General features: G+C 34.8%; 1 protein-coding gene across 1 annotated transcript in view; it reads right to left on the bottom strand.

Annotated features, from left to right (window-relative positions):
* Window positions 1-24,399, bottom strand: part of WDR36 (WD repeat domain 36) — a 42,452-nt gene extending 18,053 nt beyond the window's left edge. The window contains exons 1-16 of the mRNA XM_019633857.1: window positions 23,627-24,399; window positions 21,676-21,703; window positions 19,908-20,008; window positions 17,739-17,856; window positions 15,794-15,926; window positions 14,245-14,299; window positions 12,519-12,651; window positions 12,065-12,240; window positions 11,608-11,728; window positions 11,037-11,102; window positions 9,808-9,894; window positions 8,330-8,475; window positions 4,069-4,183; window positions 3,418-3,583; window positions 3,061-3,169; window positions 941-1,020 (exon numbers count right to left, since the gene is read on the bottom strand). Of these exons, the coding sequence (XP_019489402.1) occupies window positions 941-1,020; window positions 3,061-3,169; window positions 3,418-3,583; window positions 4,069-4,183; window positions 8,330-8,475; window positions 9,808-9,894; window positions 11,037-11,102; window positions 11,608-11,728; window positions 12,065-12,240; window positions 12,519-12,651; window positions 14,245-14,299; window positions 15,794-15,926; window positions 17,739-17,856; window positions 19,908-20,008; window positions 21,676-21,703; window positions 23,627-23,926 (1,934 nt within the window). The 5' untranslated portion in view covers window positions 23,927-24,399. The remainder of the gene's footprint in view (window positions 1-940; window positions 1,021-3,060; window positions 3,170-3,417; window positions 3,584-4,068; window positions 4,184-8,329; window positions 8,476-9,807; window positions 9,895-11,036; window positions 11,103-11,607; window positions 11,729-12,064; window positions 12,241-12,518; window positions 12,652-14,244; window positions 14,300-15,793; window positions 15,927-17,738; window positions 17,857-19,907; window positions 20,009-21,675; window positions 21,704-23,626) is intronic.
* Between the last annotated feature and the right edge of the window lie 238 nt (window positions 24,400-24,637).

Below are 24,637 nucleotides of genomic sequence, written 5' to 3'. Positions count from 1 at the left end.
TGAGATTTTGCTTCCTCTATTTTAAGTGAAAAAGTGACACACCTGTGGACAAAAGTCCCCAGTTATTAGAGCTGGACTCATCAGCAACACTCTGTTGTGCACATTCCAAATCTGGTGTGTATGTTGGATGAATAGCTGTGCTTCACTGCTGTATCAAACTTGAAGGGAAATGAGTACATCAGGGTTTTTCCTTTCTAAAGGTCAACTGCTTTCAGGTATGAGCTTATCCAATTCCCAAGAAAGAACAGGAAGTAGAATTGGACAGAGATTAACTTAGAAATATTTCAGATTAAAAAGTACCATCTTCCTTCTCACTTTTCTCACCAATGTCTTTCCTTATGGTACATTCCTATTAAATTAGATACTTTGCTACTCCCATCACTCCTTTTATACTTAAGCAATTCTATGTTAAGTGATATGATTTTAAATTGTATCTATTCCTAAGTAATTTTTAACAACAAAGTTCTCTCTCTCCTCTCTCTCTCTCTCTCTCTCTCTCTCTCTCTCTCTCTCTCTCTCTCTCTCGGTCGCCACTGTTCAAATTATTTAACAGAATTAGATAATGTTTTCTCTTCAAGTGCTGTTTCAGTAGCCAAGTTTCAAGCTATAAAACAGATTTCTGAACACTGCTGGGTTGTAAAGTCTGAGCTATATTTTAAATGATCAAAAAGGCCAAATGAGCTTTTTTAAGTTTTATGCAACTCACTTCTATATCTCAAGGTTGCAGGAATGGAAAACCTAAAGAGATTGCATTTTCCTCACAATTTTTTTTTTATGGCACTACTCCCTACCATAAGGATACTCCAAGGATAAAATACCATCAAGTTAGAAAAAACCCCAAATATATTCCTATTCAAAGAAGCAGATAATCCATTAGCTAAAGGTAAAAGGCAATGGCTGGGAAATCTGAAAGAGGTTGGGCATTTAAATATAAACTCACCACCCCGAAGGAAGGTCCCAAGTTCTAATGGAGCAATCCATTGAAGCACTTATTAGCCAACGACCATCAGGACTGAAAGCCTTTAAATTAAAAAAAAAAAAAAAGAACACATATAATTTTGTGTGTGTGTGTGTATTTATATGTGTATTTTTGTGTCTGTATTTTTCGCAGTTCAAAGAATGTAAGAAATGAAAAGGTGCAGGCTTCATGAAAAATTAAGTTTGAGTAACATTTAGACAACCTTCTTTTACATAAAAGAAAATACCGTTTCTTATATATCAGTAATTTAGATACAGACAAGGATTAGTCTTATACATGAATTATAAATGTTCTAAAGCTTAACAATATCAGCCAATTTTTAATTTTTACTTCAGAATCTCCTAAAATTAGACAATTAATAAACTGTGTTTGACTACAAATCATGTTTAATATAAAACAGCTATCCTGAGAACATTCAATTAGAAATATCTTGTTAGCCTAATTTTAGTTATAAAGTATCTGTGAAAGCAACAAAACCCACGAATTTCTTGAAAAGAATCTATATATTAAAGTAGCTTTCTCAGAATTAATCCAAAATGATTTGGAAGACACGAATGCAAATTCTCTGAAAATATTAAAGCTACTAAAGAAGTCCTTCTACTTGTAGCTTCAGTTAAAAAATTCTTCTTCCTTAATCATGTTTTATTTCCAAAATATAATTTAAAGCCACAATCATCAGATTTTCAAAATAAATTTAAACAATAAACTACGTATGCTACCTTAAAGAAGTTATCTCTCTTCTATCAATAAAAATGGATAAATAATAGTTCTCCTTGCCTACAGCTATTAAGTGTTGTAAGGCTTAAATCAGGTTACATGTGTAAGAAGACCCAAAATGACAAACTTTAAAGTTTGTAACAGCAGCATGATAGCACATCTAGGAGTTTAAGCACACCACCGGGATCCCGACTAACCATATTGGCAAATGATACTGGGATACGTGAACACTAATTTCTTCAATGGGCTGCAGCGATACTGTGGAAACTCAAACCTTAAGGTAGAGAGCTCAATTTACAGGATAGTACAGACACTAAAGGATGGGACTCTGATAGGTAGAGTCATGTTATAAATAAATACGCACAGATTTAATTAAACAGAAGTAATTTATTACTGAGCAGGGAAAACGCTAGATATACAAGTTGAAAGTCAAGTTTGAAATGGAAAGAAATAGGAAGAGCAAGTTGGCGCTGACAGATGTTTCAAAAAATGCTATTTCACCAAAATTACCCCACTCCCACCCTCATTTCTACAGATACTGTTGCAATAAATTCTGTTGATGGGTATTTCTGCCAATCTCCTATCTGCAGCACAACACTATTTCTTGACCATTTTTTTCCCCTACTTTTAAGAAAATGGGTAAACACTGCAAACTCCAACTTTTGATGTGAGAACTAGTAAGTAAGAGTAGCTGTTGGGATTGCTGCTCAGTAGCTAGGGTTTTATTTTTATTTTTTTCTGTTTTCAAGTAAATCAAAGTATCTGCAATTGACGCAAAATAACATGTACTTAAAATAGTCCTCCACATGCACTTTTTAGAGTTCTTCTTACCATATCATACATCCCACTGTAAGACATAATAGTAAGCTAAAACACATTATTAATCAAACTCTTTGGGAATTAAGATATATAAACTCTAGAAATAATGCAAAACTAAATAAACCAGGTACCAGATGTTCCAGGTGTACTAGTATTAATGTGTTATGTAGAAAAACAGAAATGAGTTTTCTCCGCTTAGTTTAATATTGTCAAAAATGATATACTTATGTTTCAATGCATCAATCATTCTCCAAAGGATATGCTGGCCTTGGTTAGAGTTTAAGAGAACAAGATAAACTCTGAGATTCATATTTTAATCTGATGTCATTAACTCCCTGAGAAATATTAAAACTCTTTTAATTCTAAATTTTCCTTAAAAAATCTCTTTGAAAATTAGCCTCAAAATTATTTATTTTGAACATTCCTCATATGATGAGTAGTTTAATGCTATTAAAGAATAATAGTTTCAATCATTTGAACATTTTTAACCTAAACAGAAGTAGAAATGAGTCGAGTTTTGTTTAAACATCTAAAGTTTGTTTTACCATGTCATTTATTTGGCCTTGGTGTCCAGAAAACTCTCTGACAATCTTCCTAGTTTCTATGTCCATGACACAAATGGAGAAGTCATCCAAGGCGAGTCCCAGAATGCCACTAGCAAGATAAATGAACCCGTTTTAACAAACAAGCAAGCAAAAAAAACCCCAAAACCTTCAACTAACATCTCATAGTCACTTTAATTTTTATAATCAAGTGTATTTGGGGAAATTAAGCAAAATGCTGTTCTTTTATATTAAAAGTCTGATTTTTCCCACTTGGTAAATTATGTACTTTACTCACATTAAGAACTTTTACCAAAAGCATCAAGAAAAAAATCCATTATCATTAAAAAAAAACTTTACCTGTCTCTGTGTAGCAGCATCATATTTGGAGATGAATCGAGGCTCATGGAGTGGATTAAAGTTTTGTTTTTAAAGTTCCAGAACTTGAGTAATCCTTCACTACCAGCTGTAATTGTCAACTGGTTTAATCCATCTACTGCAACGCCTCTAACAGACCCTTTATGAGCTTCAAAGCATATGTTGAAGAAAAAAAGAAATAAGAATTGGCATAGCCTCTCTGAATACTACACAAAAAGGATTCCTTCATTTAAATATCCAAGTTCCCACTATTTACCTTCCCTAAAATCTTGAAATTTATCTGGATTTTAGGGAGCAAGGAGAAACTTATTATATTGCTTGAATAAAAACAAAGTCCATCAGGTTAATGCCATGAAAGTTTCAAAAAACAGTGAAAATTTTCTGCTTAGAGCAAGAAGAAAAGAAAAATTTTAGTTTGTACAATATCCACTTTCCTCTACTATATCCATGGCTTCATTCTGAGTATTTCAGCATGGTGTTTATAATAGTTACGGCAGTATCTGACATACAGTGTTGACGATAACCCACTACTTTAGCAAAATGGCCAGCACTGACGAATCTAATAAATTCCAGTGACAGTTATTAGCTAGAATCTATATTAGTTTTTTATAAATAAGAAAAAACATTCAATACCTTGATCCTTGCCAAAACTTCCTCGATGTATACCAGACTGCATGTTATATACATCGACAGCTCCCGATGAGAGACCAATTGCAGCAAAGTTTCCACAAGAAGTTATATCCACTGCCTTAGGAAAAAAAATTTATACACAAATGACATCAGAAAATAACATTTTAATTGTACTTTATAGCTTCCAACGTATTTTTTAATCTACTGTTTTTTTAAAAGCATGATAAATGAAATGTTTCAATTTTCTTAAGTATAATAAAATCACACTTGAGTATATAAGAAATATCTGCTTGATTCCATCCCCATTCTCTAAGAAGTATGAAGAAATTATTATCCAAGACAATAAAACATAAGCAAAGTTAATTAAAATTTACAAAGTCAGGAGAACTGTGTTTCAGCTGGCCTTCAATTCTTAATTTATTCACAACAGCGCTAAAGTCAAAGCATTCCATTGCCTAATTTCTCTTTACCTTATTTTTGTAATTGCTTCTACGGCTGATACAGAATTGAAAACATATCATTAGATACAATGTCCAATGAAAATGCCCCAAATATTTTAATTATGACATATTAGGAAGGAAATACATAAGACATTGCATAGAAAATATTTAGTTTATAAGTAGTTTCTGTAAAATAAACATATTTTAATACTTAAAGTGTTGCTATTGTATTAATGAAAGGTATTTTTTTCTATGTTAAAAACATGACACTGAGTATGTATTGGGTCATGACCAGAGAAATCCTTGATTGCAACTATGTGTCAGTTGGATGTCACCCTCCCAAAAGAAAATTCAAAAGACTGCTGAATTTATGCTAAAGAAATAGGTAACTTCTAAGATCTAAAAGTAAATATTTAATAGAGGTTATTTAACTGTGCAAAGCACAGTAAAACTGATATACCACTATCTGAGTCAAGACATATTTACATAGCATTCACATAAGTATATTTCACTTACATATGCTTTTCTAGGTAATTATAGCTTATTCCTTAATAAATATTTTAGATAGGGAATTATGGACTAACCTTAAAAAGCACTCTATCTTCCTAAATAGAACACAAACATAATCTTACCTATTTTGAATAACTCATAAATGTTTATGCTATGTTGTATAGTTATGCTATCAGGAACTAATGGAGGTACTGGGCTATAACCTATAGATAATAAAGGCTTCTGATGGCCTTGCTGTACTTTTTATAACTTGCATTTATTTTAATAGGATTTCTTGTTAGGAGGCCTGCTTCTGGAAATCTTCTTTTCTAATTTATTCACTCTAATCAAACATCAAAAATGAATAAACTGAGAGGGTTACCTCTGAGTAACAAATTGACTTGAGTGCACGGGCTCTATGATAATCACTTCTGCTTATTACTTGCTGGTTATTTACAAGTAGTTGAGTTTGCCAGACACATGACTCATCACCAATTAAGTATCACTATATATACAGTGATCTATGAGTGATCACTACAGGCTGTGAGTTAAGAACACAGGTCCTAGGTTCAAATCCCAGCTCTTCCATTTACTAGCTTTACTGACCTGAGGCATGTTACTCATTAGATTAAGCCTCAGTTTTATAGTCTATAAAAAGAGGCTAACAATAGACCACATCATAGGATTGTTGTGAGGATAACATAAAATAGTATGTTCTAGGCTGAGAGCCTGGAACAAAGTAAGCACACAACAAAAGTTAGCTGCAATTATCGTTACCACCATTACTACTGTAGTTACTCAAAACTGTGCAGGTAAACTTAAGGCGCTTAAGATAGAATTTCTATGGTTTAAAAAATAGTATAAAAGTTCAAGACTAGATTTTGTACTATGAAGAATATAGCATACATACTTACAAAGAAATCTATACAAAATAGAATAAAATGTGGAGTTCTACTTTTAATAAGCAGTTTCAAAATTCTGCTGCATTCTTTGCAGAAATTGATAAACTGATCCTAAAATTCATATGGAAATGCAAGGGACCAGAATAGCTAAAACAATCTTGAGAAAAAAAAGAAAAGCTTGGGAGGATTCAATCTTCCTGAATTGAAAACTTACTACAAAGGTAAAAAGATAAGACATAAAGATAAGACATACAGAACAATAAAAGAGAACTGAGAGTCCAGAAATAAACACATTTATGTCAAATGATTTTTGGCAAGGGTGCCACAACCATTCGATGGGGGAAAAAAAATCCTTTGAATAAACGATGCTGAACAACTCGAAATCAATATGCAAAAGAATAAACTCTGACTCCTACATCACACCATACACAAAAATTAGCTCAGAAAGGATTATAGACCTAAATGCAAGAGCTAAAACTGGGAAACTCTTAGAAGAAATCACAGGAGTAAATTTTCATGGCTTTGGGTTAGGCAGTGATTTTTCAAAAACCACAAACAATAATAATAATAATAAAAAGATAGGCTAGACTTCATCAAAATTAAAAACTCTTAGGCAGAAAAATGATACCAACAAAAAAACAAAATGACGGTCCATAGATTGGGAGAAAATAATTGCAAATCACATATCTGATAAGAAACTTGTATCCAGACTATATAAAAAGCTATTACAATTCAATAAAAAGAAATAACCCCATTAAACAAGGGGCAAATGGTTTAAATAAACATTTCTTCAAAAAGGATATACAAACAGCCAACAAGCACTAAAAAAGACACTTATCATCATTAGGTGATTGGAGAAATGCAAATCAAAACAACAATGAGATATACAGCTTCATACACACTAGGATGGCAATAATCAAAAGAACAGACAATCACAAACGTTGGTAAGGATGTATAAATATTGGAACCCTTATACACTGATGGCGGGAATGTTAAAACAGTGTAGCCACTTTGGAATAGGTTGGCAGTTCCTCAAAAATGCTAAACATAAGTTACATTATGACCTAACAATTCCCCTCCTAGGTATAAATGCAGAGAAACAAAAACATCTATCCACGATAAAATCTGCAGCATTAATAATAGCCAGAAAGTACAAACAACACAAATGTCCTGATCCATGGCTAACCAAATTGTGGTTTATACACAAAGTGGAATATTATTCAGCAATAAAAGGTATGAAGTACTGATACATACTACAACATGAATGAACCTTGATTACGCTAAGTAAAAAAAGCCAGTCACAAAGACCATATACTGTATGATTCCATTTACGTGAAATGCCAAGAATAGACAAATCTATAGAGATAGAAAGGAAATTGTGGTTGCTTAGGTTAGGGAAATGGAAGAGGGAGAAATGAGATGGGGATGGCTGTGAATACGTACAGGGTTTCTTTATGAGGTGATGAGAAGGTTCCAAAATTAGGTTGATAGGATTTTGGTGAGGCATGCATAATTCTACGAATATACTAAAAACCACTGAATATTTTAAATGAGTGAATTATATCTCAATAAAACTTTAAGGACAAGCAGAGGCAACACTTCCACAAACAAATTTGAAATTTTTCTTTATATCTTAAAATCTGAATCTAATACAAGACTTAAATATTAACAACTGAAAACAAAAATAAAATTTCCAAAGAAGAGTTAAGAACTTATAAGTAAATGCTGGCATTTAAAAGCTATATTTTAAGGGACCGGCTGAGTGGCTCAGTTGGTTAAGAGCTCGCTCAAGATTTTGAGCTCTGAGCAACAGTGGTTCAATTCCTGGCCTGAGCTGAGCAGCCACTGAGCTGCCAACAGGTGGCAGGATAGCTCAGCTTAAAAAAAAAAACAAAAAAAGGTATATTTTAAGAAAGCTCAGACAGAATTCAATCAGAATTTCTCTAAAAGGTACATCTCTCCAAGAGACAAATATAAGAAAAAAAGAAATGAAGGATTTCACTTCTACATCTATAATTCATTAAAAATTTACCTAAATCTTACTCGTATAGTGAAAGAAATGGAAGAAAGGAAAGAAGGGAGGAAGGACATAAAGAAGAATCCTTCAGATTCACATTTATTGAACATAGTACTGTATACTCAACATAATTAAGGTGAGAAAGTATATTGATAAATGCTGAAATCATCTTCAAAGGGTATTCTGAGTAATCCTATATTAATTAGAAAATTTAAATAACCAATATACTGTATCTGATTAGGCAAAGCTTAACTTAAACGTAAAATAATTCTCTGCAAGTTGGGGAACTTAACACTATTTCCAAATGTTAAATTATGTTCTTTGAACCAATGCTATCATTAATAAACTTGAGTATAACAAGATTACCACAGGACAGTTTTATGGGGGAAAATGCTCTTACAAACAAGCTCACTTACTGTTGCGGTTATGTCATCTTTCTTCAGCTCTTTTGGCTTGAGAAAGTAAGAGCCTATTGTAGATCTTTGATAGTTCCAAGTTGAGCAAGATAGTTTCCCTTGATGGCAAGCGATGATACCATCCCAGTCACTTTCACGAGCTTCCTCTAAAACACAATTAAAATCATACATAAGATTGCTTTTCATTCCCTCACTTATTCATTCACCTATTATTAATTCCATGTTATCATTAGGCACTAGGGACACAATTATAAATAGGTATTTCCTGATAGCAATGAGTTTCCAATCTAACAAGATATTCTGATTAGAAGAAATTACAATAAAGTATAACAGTGTGTTATAAGAGCTCTCAGGAAGAGTCTGTTAAAAAAATTTGGGGAGAGTAATAAATGGCTCCCTGAAAGAAGCAGCAAAACAAGTAGTAATTAACTGGGGGGAGGGACACACATAAGCCCAAGAGTAACTTGAAAAAAATTATAAAATTAAGTAAGCACAGCAAGTAAGTGAAGCATTTTCTCAAAAAGGATGAGGAGACAGGGCAACTGGTGCCACATTACAAAGTGTCTTGAAAGCCATGTTAAGGAGGGGAAATTCTACCCTAAAGGTAATAAGGAGCCACTGAAAGATTTTTAAGACAATGAGTGACATGTTTCGGATATTTCAGAAAGACCACTCAGGTTCTAAGATAAAAACAAGAGAGGAGGGTGGTCAAAATTAAAGTTCAAAAAAAGTCACCAGGCTGTTATAATAACCTTGAAGTAAAAATGGTGCCTACAATTATTTCTATGATAGTTTTCACTCAACAATCCCATCACCTATACATTTTTTTCTTTTCTTTTCTTTTTTTTTTAGCTGAGCCATCCTGCCACCTGTTGGCAGCTCAGCTCGGGCTGGGAATCGAACTGCTAGTTGCTCAGAGCTCGCACTCTTGAGCGAGCTCTTAACCAACTGAGCCACTCGGCCAGCCCCTATACATTTTTCTTAAAATCACTTCTTTGAATAAAGTACTGCTCAAGTGACAGTATATGCTAAGACCTCAGTGTATTTAGGTATTTATTAGTCAGAACTCTACATTCTCAATTCTTGCCTTTTTATTAATACATCAGTGACTTTCATTATCCACATATGACAGAATAAAAAGCAGGGCCACAAAATGAAATATCAAGTATTGTTTATTAGTAGCTCTTATAGAGAAGAGCAAAGCCAGAAATTAATAGATAACAAGTTCAAATTATAAATAAGTCATTTTTACCCTTCACAAAACATTAGCGTGTACTTGGGGTTACCGTCTACATACTTATTAATATTTGCATAACATTTATTGACATGGAAGAAATAAAAAAATATATTGAGGTTACCTTTCAGATGTTTAGTAATATTTGCAAAAACACTTATTAAAATGGAGAAAATAAAGAAATAGATGGTAGGAAATAAATGACACAGCAGAACTTCTCAAAACACAGTATGAAGTTACTTACCAGCTGCAAACTTTGTGATGGGTGGAAGTCTCACTGACATGGCATTCTGCAGTCCTTTACGTTTGACTCTCTTTTTATTTATTAGTCCTGAGGTTGGGGGAGAGGGGAACATAGCTATGAATCCTTCGTAATGAAAATGTATATGTAAGTTATTCATTGTCACATAACTATAAGGTTCAAGATATTCCCATTTAAGTCAAGAGCAAAATGAAGATGATATTATTACCGCTATTATATAATCATTTGTGAAGTTTAGCTTATGTGATTATACCACAAGAAAATAAACTATGATATGAATAACTGAAAACAGAAGGTAAAAATATCCTTTTTTGCACATATGATATGATGGTCATACAGTCATATCAATCAAGACTAACAGACAAATAATTATTAAAAGTAATAAGTTTCATTGGACCAGCTACAGAACCAACAAAAAAAAAATCAGCTAGTTCCCTACATGCAGCAATATTTAGTAACACTGTAATAATATATAACGAACAAAGATCACATTCATATTAGGAAAAAAAAGGAAATTATATTAAAATATGCAAAATACCACTGAATAATCTTAACTATGTAAGAAGGAAAACTAAAAAAAACTTTACTGAGGAAATTAAAAGACAACTTGAATATATTCCTAAATGTGAAGATTCTTAAAGATATCAAATGTTTCCAGTTTAATTCCAAAAGGAATTACTTTGAATATTGATTTTAAAATGATCCTGAAATTCATCTGGAAGTATATACATGCATGAATAGCCAGGATATAAGCTTTAAAAGAGTAATTATGAGTAAAATTGAAAAACATTTTTGTTTAGTAAACAAAATATTTCAGATGCTGGAAACCATGGAAAGGGAGAGAGAATAAAATATGCCCTTTTTACAAAAACAAGGGACACTGCTTACTTTGATGCTTTCTCTCAGCTCCCTTCCATCTTTAGTATTCTGCACTCAACAGATGGCTTATGTTAGACCATCAATGCCTTCTGGGTGGCAGCAGTATGGTGTTACTACCCAAGGTGTTTCTTTTCAATAATCTTATAGCAGCACCTCAACCACTTCTGCAGTAACACTGATCTTAGTACTCTTACTGCTACCCTTCCGTACAAGAGTTTTTTATTTCATCCAAGAAAAAAGGAAATTTATCAAAGAAACCTCTGTGGCTATCTCACAAAATCTTGAAATGTTTTTGTGACCAAAAGTTTTTTCCCATCTTTCAAATGACCTACCATGTCCTAAGCTCTTGTTAAATTTTTCATGTATCGTGGAAAATGACTGAAGAGTTCCATCTTGACCTGTTGATATATACAGAAAATGCCTAATCAAGCTTCATCGAAACAAAGGACCATCTGAATCACAGATCATTAAAGAAGAGTCTATAAAAAGCTTAAAGTTATAGTAGGACACTTTAAAAGGAGAGTCATATTGCAACTACATTCTTCACTACAGTATTCAACTGTGCATAGAATTCTATTTAAGAACAAAGAATAAAACAAGGTACTATTAATTCTCAGCATATTATTAGAATGGGCAAGGGCTACATTTTCAGAATCTGACCATTCTGTCTCTGTGGATTAGTAAATAGAATGACATTCCAAATGAAGACATCATCTACAGTGCTTCCTGAAGTATTCAAAAAGAACTACCTCATTTTTCTTCACCTCATTTTACCCACATTTCCAAGTCACTCAAAGGGACATTTGAATCTAAAAATAGGTAAATACAAAAACTTATTAAGTACTAAGCACCCTGCTCTCAATAACTGCTGGAATAAACTAATAGCATGGAGCAGAAACTCACTTGCGCTAAGAATTTGTTGTCCGTTTTGTCCATAATACCTAATTTTGGTAAGAGGAGCACTATGTCCCATTCTGAATCTCAAAAGCCGGCCTTCACCTGTGGGACCATCAAATATCCATATCTGCCAAGAAATAAAAAGGTACGGTTGTTCCACAATGTGTTAAGTACTCTGCAAGCAGTCAAATCACCTTCGACATACATCAACTGGCAGGGTAGTGCTTGCCAGGCCGCTGACAGTGGCGTGGGGCTGCAGGGGAGAGAAACTGTAACTCTGCCTTGCTTCACTGCAATCATGTAACCTCCTGCACTTTTTTTTTTTTTTAATCTATAGCAGTATCTTACTTATCCCACATTCCTTCCATCTTTTAGGTTCCAGGCTAATACATTAAAGCTGGCTTGTAATAATCCAAAGGGTAAGACAGGAGAGCCAGGAAGATAACAACAATAATCATAATACCCTGAGAGCATTGTCAGCACCGTTTGTGACAAGAAGTGGTTCTCTATGGAGAAATGTCAGTCCGGCAATTGCTGTAGAATGTGCATTTCTCATTTGATTGATTAATTTTTTGTCTTCAAGATCCCAGAGTCCAATATGGCCACATGGGCTTCCAGCTGCCATTACTGGATGACCGTCTGTTATTAAAATAAAATACATTAACAAAAACATGCACCATAAAACAACTACACAACTCTTCTCTCCACCCTTTTAATAATAAAGTTAGAATAAACTATACACCAAGAGTCTATCCATATTCCTTTGGCTCTTCATACTCCAGTATTTCATTCATAACAGTATTTCATTTATTTCTATTAGATTAAATTATAAGAAAACATCTATTAAGAAAATGTCTATGAGCTTCAAAGTAATGCATTGTAAGTGTTCTTAACTCTTATCAATAATTAAGACTTACCTGTACGAAATGAAATCGAAGTAATAGGTCCCCAGTCTTGACGAAACTTCATTAACGTTTCATCAAATTTAATGTTGTGAATGATAACCTGACCCGACATGAGACCAACAGCAATAACATCCACAGCTGGTGCCTAAAAATTAAATTATTCAATATTTTCAGAACTTTAATAATTCTGATTATATGCATCATTACTTATGTGTTATTGAAGAAATTATGGAATGTCTTCTTGAAGGTGGCAAAAAAAAAAGCAATAAGTATTACCATTCTGATATACTTTGTATTTAGCATGGAAGTATTTAGGAATGGTTTTTCTAAGTTACTACCCTGCTTCAAATTTGGTAGTCACCATCACCTCCCGACCCCCCAAACAGCCAATGTGGTAAGAAAACAGCCATAATAGAAAAGGAAGCTCATGTGTAAAATCACTAAAGATCATTGACTGGATGGAAACAAAAAAAAAGACAACGCCTAGAAAATATATAAAGGCTCGCCACATGCATGGCAACATAAAAGGCCAACTAACAAAGGAAGTGAAGAATTGTTTACTCAAGGAAAACAGGAAAAACCTATAAAACATGTTAAAAGGCAAAAAAGTTTTATAATTAGTCTGTTCCAACTCTAACAGCCTATGATTATAATCTTCATTTTATACAATGGTCTTACATGTAAAGCTCTATGTTAAGTTCCTCTATTATGCAGAATATCAGTGTCCAATACCAATTTGAATGGAATCAGGCCAAACATTTTATCAATTGTCCATCATGTGACTACTATGCATAAGACCCTATGTAGAATCTGTGGATGCTAAAACAAGTATATTCCTTGCCCTCAAGGAACTTAATCATCTGATACCTTTGGGGTCTTCTGGGCAGGCAAAAGCAAAGCAAGATTGATAGTAATGACAGAGGATAAAGGAATGCATATAAACTGGCCAGGAATAAGCAATGGATATTTAGAAAGACAAATGTACACTGGCTGCATATGTGTTCATTATATGTATAAGATTGTCAGCAGACATACTTTCATTCATTCATACATGTTCTGCAGATGCATAAAAACAAAAAGCAATTATTTCTGGAAAAATCCAGCATTTAACCGTCCATTGGGTGCAACTGATCTCACCTATTCATTGTATACAAATTTTCAAATATCTAACAGTTAACTTAAGTATCGTGACTCATCGCTTCCGTACCTTTCCCCTCTACCGTAACCTATCGCCAATCGTGTTTGTGACTTAGTACAGTAAAGATGTATTTCATAGCAGCATCTTTGTGTGCAATGAATCTGTGAGATCAGTTGCGCCCGACGGAGGTTTAATGAAATATTAGGATTTGAGCTCCAATTATTTCAGGCTATAAATCTCAACATCCTGACAAATGTCTCTGTATGACCTACAACCTCCCTGTTTCACTGAACAATTCATCTCCACCCGGTACAAGGCACTGGACTACATGCTTGCAAAATGACTAGTAAACATGGTTCCACAGCAACCACAGGTTTAGAGCCAAATTCCAGGCAAAAGCAATTTCTACCAAGTTTATAAGCAAAGGTTTTATTACTTGTTTTCAATTACATCTTCAAAACACAATTTTTAGGGTAATATTTATAAAGATAAACTAGTCCATATATTTTGTCTTTAAGTCTAAACATATGATCAACCCCCGAAACTAAAAGATTCTACTACTAACTTGTTTCTTCTTTGACTTGAAAGAAAAATACTAACCTGCTGAAGAGCTGTCACTCCAACTTTCCATCCTGGAAATGTATATAGAAGTTTACTACAAGAGGAAAAATAGTTGAAAGCTATTTTTTGGAGGAAAATAAAATCAACTACATATTAAAAAGTTAAAAAATAACAGGAGTGATATTAAGTAATTATTTTGCCTCCCACATATTATTCTATATATAATACACACACACACACACACACACACATATATATATGTATATAAACTTATTTAATAATACTCAAAACAATCCCATGAGGTATACATTCTCCAGATAAAGAAACTAAGAAACTTAAATATGTGGCATAACTCAGCTAAGGTCATGTGACTAATAATTGACAGGGCCCAGAGACACCAATTCCAGACCACAAGCTGCTAATAACTACTATACTATGCCATCCACTTCTTTAAGAAAATAAGAGGAAAAAAAAAAAATACATGAGTAAAAACCATTTTAGATTACAGATGACAGAAAACAATATAAGAATATAGGTAGATCTCATTTTTCACTGCAATGTGTTTCTAGAAACATATCACAAAGGGAATATATTAGAACTACAATACTGCTTGTACGTTATATTAACTGTTATATGACACTAGTGATGCTGCTCAATTTCAGAATCAAGCCACGAATGAGTAAGGCCATGGAGGGCAAACAGATTTCTGACACTGTTATACTGACAATCAATAAAGGACAAAATCATGTATTAAATTCTGTGAGTGGGCACTTTTTAGTTCACTCAATGATTACCCACAGGATGCTTAACGTACAATAAAGACTGTAAGCTTCACATAAAGAGCCTAAAGAGATAACCATAGGAGCAGAGTCAATTATCTCAGTCATTATCCCGTAGCCTAGCAGAGTAGGTAGTCAATAATATTTGCTAAGTTGAACAAGAACAATAATTTAAAACTAAAAACCAGGATAAACATTAAACCTTGGATAATCTTATTTTCTCTCTTGAGTTTATAAGGGATTTGGAAAGGACAATTTGCAAGGTCAGATATTTTTGTCTTTTTAATGCTATACAAAGAAACTTCAGCTACCACTTTCTTCTCTGGATAAATCTTCGAATAACAAGTAGAGTTATTTAAAATCATTTATCTAGCCCTCTAGCTATACCAATATTATAGATGTCCATCATGTTTATGGTTGATGATGAAACATTTTTACCCTGAAAAATCATTCCTAACTGTTATCGCTAAATGAATACTGGCTTGCTTTGCCTTCTTTTACCTTGCTTTACCGAAAACTAGAAGCTGCCCAGTGACAATCTAATAATTATTTTCTGATCTTACGTTATTTTACTAGAGCCTTCTCTACAGCTATATGGATTTTTTACAGTGAGCAGGGCCATTAGTATATACTTTTCAATGGGCAGTTATGAAGCTGAGTAACCACTCCCAAAACATGTATATTTATTGAAAGCCCTTTAAGTAAACATACAAAGGCAGGGAGAACTGAGAGATTTAAGTATGCATTAGGAAGTAGTAGATGAGGATAAGGTAGGAGCCACCCATGTTATGTTCTCAAAAAGCGCTTACTTGGACTTCACATTCCACAGCTGTAGGCTTCCTTGTTCACTGCCAAGAAGAATTTTATTCAAGTAGGTACTTGGATGCAAAATTGCAGAAATTTTAAATACTGATTTATCGAAAGTCAATTGCAGATACTCTTCTACAAAAGTAAGTTATAAATAGCATATGATTATTTTTTCATAAAATAGTTCAAAATATTTTTTATATACCCATATATTAGCACTTAAAATCCACATCAAAGATTTATGTACTAATATAAATCAGACTTATATACGAACCTATAAACATTCCTTGATATTAAAAAAATGTGATGAAAGACAATTTGTAAATATAATTTAGACTGCTAAAAATTTTCTGTAAGTTCTAATATCAATAGTATTAAAAATTTCACTCACCGCTGAATTGGTTTATAAAAATGAAAAATAAGAACTTAAAAAATAATGACACTAGGAATTGGCCTTATTGTTTTCATAATTAGATCAAGAGGCACAGTGAATATTACACAGGAAGTGCTTGCTCTTAGCTCTTCCAGGGAGTGAAGGGCCAATATCTAAAACGCTTAATGGGCCACTCAAAGATGTGAAATGTAAGAGGCAAACCTCAATGAAACTAAGAACAGTGCTTCTCACACATTTCCTTAGAACCTCTTACAGAGGAGAATAAAAGAACTTACAGCCCTGTGGAGTGGGAAATGGCAGGCACAGCCTGCTGCAAGATCAAAACATTTTTTGAAATCTTACATATGTTTAAAATTCCTACATGTAAATTTTGTTTTCTACTCCACATAGCTCATCTATGATAAAAGCAATTTTTCACTAAATTTCCCAATAAATTTGAGTATCAAAGAAGGTACATTTCACTTAATCTTTAGTTTCACATACTATCTGGCACACTGCTGCACACTCCCAGGGGTAGGGGTATGTATATCCCCGTTTTTAGAAACAGAGATACAGGTGAAACTATACAAAGTTTACTTTAAATACTATTTTCAAAGATCCTTGCCTTTATTTGTAATTAGCAGTTTTACTTAAAATCATTACGAAAAGCTCACTGAAAACACTGATTCGATGTGTTGCTGTAACAGCAACAAAAAGCTGGGCATCAGCACCAATAGAAAGCCCACCAGAGTCTAAGAATCACATTCTCTAACTTTATCAAAGGCCTTTTAACATCCCTCTGCACAGGGATTACTTTTGGAATTCATGTTCCCTCTACTTGAACAAAGACAAAACAGAGAAAAGAGTAACTAATTTCAATAATACATGGAATAACTCCCAGGAGGACAATCTCTAGAATTTCTACTAAAAGAAAACATACAGCATCAAACAATGAGTTAATCAAGAGGTAATATAAGATAAAAATGTAAACAGATTAAAAAACTTAAAAGCTTTAATTCATGATAGATCCAGTCTTTTACTGAGGAAACCTGGGGATATTCTGGTGAAATTCCTAACCTTTGAAGATAACAGTCACATAAACATAGCTCACTGTATACATGCCACTGTACAAGAGTATCACTGTTAAAGATATTGACTCATCCTTAGGAAAAAAGGATGTATATTTTCCTTTAAATCACAGGATCTTCAAGTTTACTATTATAATCTCCTTTACTGAGAGTTGAAAATATAAACCAAGAAATAACAGGTGTAAATATACACCAAAATTCACTCCAGAGAAAATAATATATCATGTCACTCAACTGGAGAACTGCAAAGGAAAATGTACTAGTTGAGATAAACACATTGAACAGGTTATAAATAGCTCAACTAGCTGACCAAAATTGCTTATCAATTTTTTACTTAGAACCTTTTTTCCTATATATGTTAAAGGTTCTCAAATTTTTTTTACTGCTTATATTTGAAACCTCTGGTGTTAAAGTTATGCTTACATAGGTTTTTAATTTTACAAACATACTACCCCAAGATAAAGCAATAAATTGGTTAATTCTTACCTTCTGAATATATGTGCCAAATAATAAGAATGCTGTCAATATCAACAGAGATAACATGATCCCCAAAGGGTTGCAAAAGACGGATTTCTGCCTTATGACCCTTAAAGGTATGCACTACCTACAATGTGAAAGTTCAAAAGAATTTCATATTATTAATCATTCATCATGTAATATTATTTATATTAACCAAAAAAAAAAAGCTAATCCTGAAGATGTTCATATTAAGAAATGTGGTCCAATTTTTGATTATCCAAGGTTAGATTGACAAATAGCAAGGAACTAGGCATTTTCACTTACTCCCCCAGCCAGTCCAATGATAAAAAAAACATGAATAAGGAATACAGAAATGAGACCTCAGAGACACGGCCTCCCAACTGAACTTAGGGAGGAGGCATGCACACAGCTGGGTTCCCCACCCAATTCAACTAGCATAACTCCATGCATCCTAGAAAAGTGTTATGTTCTAGAAGGCTAACCTATACAGACTTCATCACCAGCTGGGTTCCAGATGAGATGAGGAATGGAGAGTGGGAGATCTAGGGTACTTCTTTCCTACAGCTTTCTGTTTTAGGGAAGAAGTACTGCATTCCTCAGTAACTACAGCCCCTTCTTCATGGTTTCATTTCTCACCAGGCTCCAGTAACTATTTCTTCTCCTTGACCTAGTGTTGGAAACAGCTTCCTATAGTTGACATTCTCTGGTGCCCTCCCACACCTACCATCTCTCTCTCTATATATATATATACCTCCCAGGGGAAATTACAAACTGCAATATTTTGCAAAAAAACCCCACCATTTTTCCTGACTCTAAAATTTCAAACAACTGCCATTAAAGAGCTCCACAGGTAAGTTGCAGTCTTCTGCCACAGACAATGATTTTGGAGGATGTTAGGAACAAATGTCAGTCCAAGTCAAACCTTGACAAGTATACTGATTCAATCACTTGGCTATTTAGGCATCCCCACTACCATTTTCCCTTTCATTCTGGACCACTAAAGCCAGGTCATCAAGTTAGTTGTCTCAAGATAAACTTAGAAACCAACGGGTAGTTAATACAAGAAAAGATTCTTCCTTAGCAGTGGAAAAAACAGAGAATGTAGGTTTCTCTATGTAAGGAACAAGCACTTGGTTTTTAGAAAAGCAGTCATGGGTTGAGTTGTCCATAATAAAAAAGGTAATTCACATAAAGCAGTAGTGCAAATATGAATCTCCCAGGAAAGAATTTTCAAAATACACATAACTAGGGCTGGCCGAGTGGCACATTGGTTAAGAGCTGGCTTGGGACGCCAGCTTTGAGCAGCAGGGCCCCGGTTCGGATCCCACATGAGGGCCAGTGACGCTGCGCCCTCTATAGCTAAGATGCTGAACAACAGCTCGACCTGGAGCTGGGCTGCTGTGAGTTGCCAGCAACGGCGTAGGCTGCAGCCCCTGCTGCAGTGGGCTGCCATAAGCTACTGTGAGTGGCTGGCAGCCGGCGTGAACAGCCGGCAGCCAGCGTGGGCTGCCAAGAGATGCCATGAGAGGCTGTCCAGTGACCGGCGACCAATCTGCCTCACCCGGAAAGAGAACAATGATGATACCAACATGGGCCAGTGAAGCGATGTTCTCCACAACTAGACTGAAGAACAAAAGGACAGCAACTTGTCTGTTCCCCTTCCCCGATTCCCCAATAAAATCTTAAAAAAAACCAAAAAACACATAACTAAATCCTATCTCAATCAAATATACAGTGGAAAGTTGCAGAGAGAGGACCCAACTGGGCATGAAAATTTGAAGATGCCCAAATAATTCTGACATTAACTCCTGGGGAAAAAAAACGATACTAAAGTTTTAATTAATTTTAAGAATTTGATGAAATCAACTTTCTCTTCCTTCAGAAAACTGAATATACACATGTTAAAAAAAAAAAAAAAAGGGCCAGCCGAGTGGCTCAGTTGGTTAAGAGCTCGCTCAAAAGAGTGCAAGCTCTGAGCAATAGCAGTTCAAGTTCCGGCCCAAGTTGAGCTGCCGCTGAGCTCCCAACAGGTGTCAGGATGGCTCAGCTAAAAAAAAAGTCTATGTCCAGAGTGTCCCAGATAAAGAAAGGCAATATTAAAGTTCCTCCTCTATTTTAACAATCAACTTCTAACTGCAATAGACAAACAAATTAAAATAGTTCAGTGACACAAACCTCTTTATTACGGGCAAATGCAGAGAACACATTCCCATAAGCAGCAAAGACTAGCCTCCCATCAGCTGCCATGCAGCAGATATCCTGTGGAACTGAGTTACCTAAGAAAAAAGAAATATAAAAGAATTAAGAATTTCTAAGATCATGGATCAGGTAGAAACTTCAAGTATATGTATAACATTTTTCACGGTTATAATTATATATATATGTATACACACATGTATATATGTATATATACATGTGTGTATGCATATATACATATATATATATGTAAATGAAAGCTGAGAATTAGAGTATAAAATTTTGACTTTAATGTTATTTTGAACATCTAATAACTATCAGACTGAGACTATGAAATCACCCTAACCTTACCTAAGAGAATTAATGTCTAGTATTTGCAGACATAAAAACATAATTCTAAAGAAATGAAAAGAAGCTTTTTGAGGTTACTTGGAAAAAATCCTCACTTAATACATAAAGCTCTAGCAGATGGTCATCCAGCCTGCATGTGAATAACTTCAGGAACATCAAGTTCACTAATAACTCCAGGAAAAATTTTAAAAGTAAATCAAAATTTAGAACACTGTATAACTCTAGAGTAGCCTCAAAAAAATGTCATGATATTCTACATGCTGACCCTTAAAATGAACAACATGGTTTCTACTCAGTCTTCTCCAAGGTAATTATGCCTATCATATCTAACCATTTTTTATATATGATTTCTTGAGTCCTCTCTATCATAATAGCCTTTTTCTTTTTTTATTTTGTTTTGGAGGTAGGAGGATTAGGAGATAGAGGAGTGTTTTAAGTATTTTTCACACTACACTTTAGAATTTCATTTCCAAATTATTATTTTTATAGGTTTATTATCTACTTCTGTAATCAACTTAGGATATAGTGTCTTTCTGTCTTCTATAATCTTTTATAAAATGCAAGTTTTATTAGACATACACTTTGGATTCCTTATAGTTCTCCTGTTTCTCTTAAAAAGATCATATTTGATGGTGAAACTAAAATCTCTGAGCCCCAGCAAGCCCTTTATTCTATGAAGCAGTTTTCAAAAAAATAACTATTCCTTCCTTAGGAAAAAATATCCAAATGTGGGATAAGGGAAAACTCTCTCTTACAGTAAAAAAAATGATGGAATCATAAAATCACTATTTGGTAATCATAATACTGATTCAGGCAAGAATCACCACTAAATGATAAAAGCAGTGACTGAAAGAGTAATGAGATATTTATGTAGTTACAATGTATCTTACCCCGAGATGCTTACTAATTACTAATTACAAAGAGTAAAACTTTAAAATGGAGCCTCCTAACAAATGTCCCCTTAACAAATGATCACAGTTATCACTGCCAGGAAAAGGATTAACAAACAGCATGAGCCTCCTGATATGATTCACTGAGAATTCAGCATCATTTCTTTGTTATCTTGCCATAGTGCATAACCTGAATCTAATCATCAGGGAATTTTTTTTTTAATCAAATTAAAGGACATTCTAAAAAAGAACTAGGCTAGTCTTCGAATATGTCAATGTTGTACAACACAAAGTTCGACAAACTATTCCACATTAAAGAAAACTAAAAAGACATCACACATTAACTGAATGTAACACATGATCCTGACCTCGACTTTTTTTTTTTTTTTTGCTGCTGTGTAAATTTATTAGATATACACACTGGATTCCTGTTATTTTCTGTAAGTCTTAAATGTATGTCAAAATTGTATAAACATGCATAAATTCAGGATAAAGTCTACACTTACTTACTGCGACCAGACTAAGTTTCTGAACCTGTTTAAAAAAAAAAGAAAAAAATGATTACATTTTCATTAACAAAAACAGTTATAATAATGTAACACTTGAAGATTAAGATATAACTTCATAAATTTGCTATGCTAAAAATTGACACTTACTGGTTCTAATTTTCATTACTAGGAAAGCTTACAGTTTCAACTATTTCATCAGGAGTGGTGATGGAAGAGGCAGGTGAACATTTTCTATAATGGGCCGTATAGTAAATATTTCAGGGCTTTACAGGCTATGTGGTCTTTGTTGCAAATACTCAACTGCTAATGTACCATGAGAGCAGCTATATAAGATACATAAACAAATATGCATGGCTGTATTCCAGTAAACTTAATCTATGAATACAGAAGTTTGATTGTCATATAATTTTGGTATGCCATGAAATATTGTTTTTTACATTTTTTTCCCAACCATTTAAAATTTTCAAAACTACCCATCTCAGAAGCACAGAGCTCAGAGGGGTATAAATGGGCATTCAAACACTAGAGATGCAAGAGTGCTAAGGGCCCTTAGAGGTCAATTAAATATCCTGCTTCTTAAATGAGGGTAAATGTATGTCTTCATCCCATGCCAAAATTTGATTATACTGCATTCTACTACGGTGCAAATTTTACTTGAAGTTGTTATGATCTATTACAATAAACACAAACATACATGCAAAAAATTAAAATGTCATGGGTCATATAAAAACAAGTCGTGGGCAGGATTGGCCTGTAGGCTCTAGTTTGCTGACCCCAATCAATGGTTACTGATCCAGCTGTGTAACCTTGAGAACGTTACTTGATCTTCTTGTGCCTCAAATTCCTCATCTACAAAATAAGGATTTAAATAGATAACTACTTTAGGGGATTATTTTGAGTATCCAATGAGTAAAATTTGTGTGAAACAGAGTGCAGCCAGTCATCCAGTAACTGCTTAAAAAATGTTAGTTACCATCACCGCCACCATCTCCACCTTGGGCATGGCCCTGACTTTCTCTTCCACTAACTCAGCAGCTACCAACAATCAGCTCGTCTTGCTAATTACCTGCTTGATTTTCACAATCCTTCAAGGAATACAACTTTACAGCATGTTTTCCAGAAATGTGCTTACTTAACACTTGCTATTATCATCCTCCTCATCCAGAAAAGGTCCGTTTTAAGAAACAAGTAAACAGCAACAAAAGACTATTTCAATGATTGGTGAGACATGATGAGATATTAAAGGAGCAAAGCCCATCACTAACAAGCAGGAAAGCCTTGGGCAAGTAACTTAGTTTTTCTGAGATTTAGTTTCTTAGTTTACATAAGGGTGCTATGAAACAATGATGTGTAATGTACCTTACAAAGAAACTGTTGCAAGGTTTGCAGTTAAGTGGCACCGTGCCAGACCCTCAACATTAGTAGAATATAGATGACGGGGAACTTTCGGGAAATTAGTTTGCTATCAACATGGATAGTTCCCTAAAATATAATTAATCTCAACCCCATTAGTTCTCCATATATATATGTCAGAATTTCTAACTCAGCTTGTGTCACCAATTGCACAATAAAATGCCTTGCAACTCTTTCACATTAAGAACGCAGGGGGCTAGGGACTTGTCTTAATCACATTTACATCTTCAAGGGAACTTCAATAAATATTTACTGAACCAGTCAGTATACTGCCACAGAACTGAAATGTTTTCCAGTATTTTCCCCTAGCCAGACTGCCTCTGAAACTCGCCCCAAGCGAACTGCAAGGGCTAAATCAAATCAGCACGTGGAAGTGATGGGGGGGGGCGAAACAGGGGAAGAAGGGGTTAAGGGAGAGAAAGGCAGGAGGCGAAGCCTTGGTAGGTGGCAGGGGGAGAGCGGGATCGCCCCAGAGCTGAGCTGGGGGCCCAGGAGGGTGGTTCCCGGGATGCCCGCGAGAGAAGAAAGCACTCACGTCATAGGTGTGGAAGCTCTTGCCCACGCAGGTCGTCACATAGAATCGGCGCTTCAGCGCACTGAACCGCACCACGTGTGGAATGTCGTTGCTGAAAAGTCCCAAAGCTCGGAAACCTGCGAACAGCGCGCTGGCCGTGCGGCCTCCCGCGTCCTGCTCCATCGCTGCGCGGGTACCGGTTACTCTGGACTCCAGTACTGGTGCAAACCGAGTACCGGGCCTTTCCGTGCGTCTCGTGGAGCAAAGCCTTGCCTGGGCTGAGGACTCACAAGCGCTTCCGGTGTCCGCTGCCAATCGCATCAGCAGAGACGGTCCTCAGTGCAACTGAAAAAGAGCTCCCTCCGGAGTTTGTAGGGAGACTCGACTTCGGTTCCACGGGCAGCAGCCTCCAGCGCTTCATTGGTGCTCCTGACCTCTGGTAGGGCTGGAAGAAACAGGTCCCTTTCCTGTGGCAGCTTGAGGGAAGAGAGCGACAAGAGAATCGCGAAGTCCGAGAAGGTGAAGGGGAGAACAAAGCCTTAACCCAAAAGGCGTCAGGTTAAACATGTGAATACAAAAACGTATAAAACCATGAGACTATGGAGAAAATTTGTACACTGACTGGATAATTGATGACACAAACGAACTATTGTTAATTTTTATGTGATAGTAGTGTTGGTCCTTATTGTTTAGAGATACATATCGGCATATTTACACATAAAGTGATATATCTGGGGATTTGCTTTCAAAATAATTGGGATGACGTGCAGGGTTTAGATTGAAAGAAGATTGATAATTGTTGAATCTCGGGAGTGGGCATGTGAGAATTCATAATGTTGTCCTGATGCTTCCAATAAAATTTAAATTCTTCATAATAAAAATATTTTTGTTTGCCTTTTACTGAGTTTTTTACAGTAAAAATGATTGAAATATTAATGGATTATTAATTTTCTCCCTCTGAGTTACAGACACATGTACAAACTAGATAAACATTTTTAAGAATTTTCTAAATTGTGTATAATGCAGATGTTG

This window comes from Hipposideros armiger, unplaced genomic scaffold (assembly GCF_001890085.2).
Source record: "Hipposideros armiger isolate ML-2016 unplaced genomic scaffold, ASM189008v1 scaffold_1421, whole genome shotgun sequence".
Classification (NCBI taxonomy): domain Eukaryota; kingdom Metazoa; phylum Chordata; class Mammalia; order Chiroptera; family Hipposideridae; genus Hipposideros; species Hipposideros armiger.
Note: the sequence above shows the minus strand (reverse complement) of the source record. Positions and strands in the feature narration are given on the sequence as shown.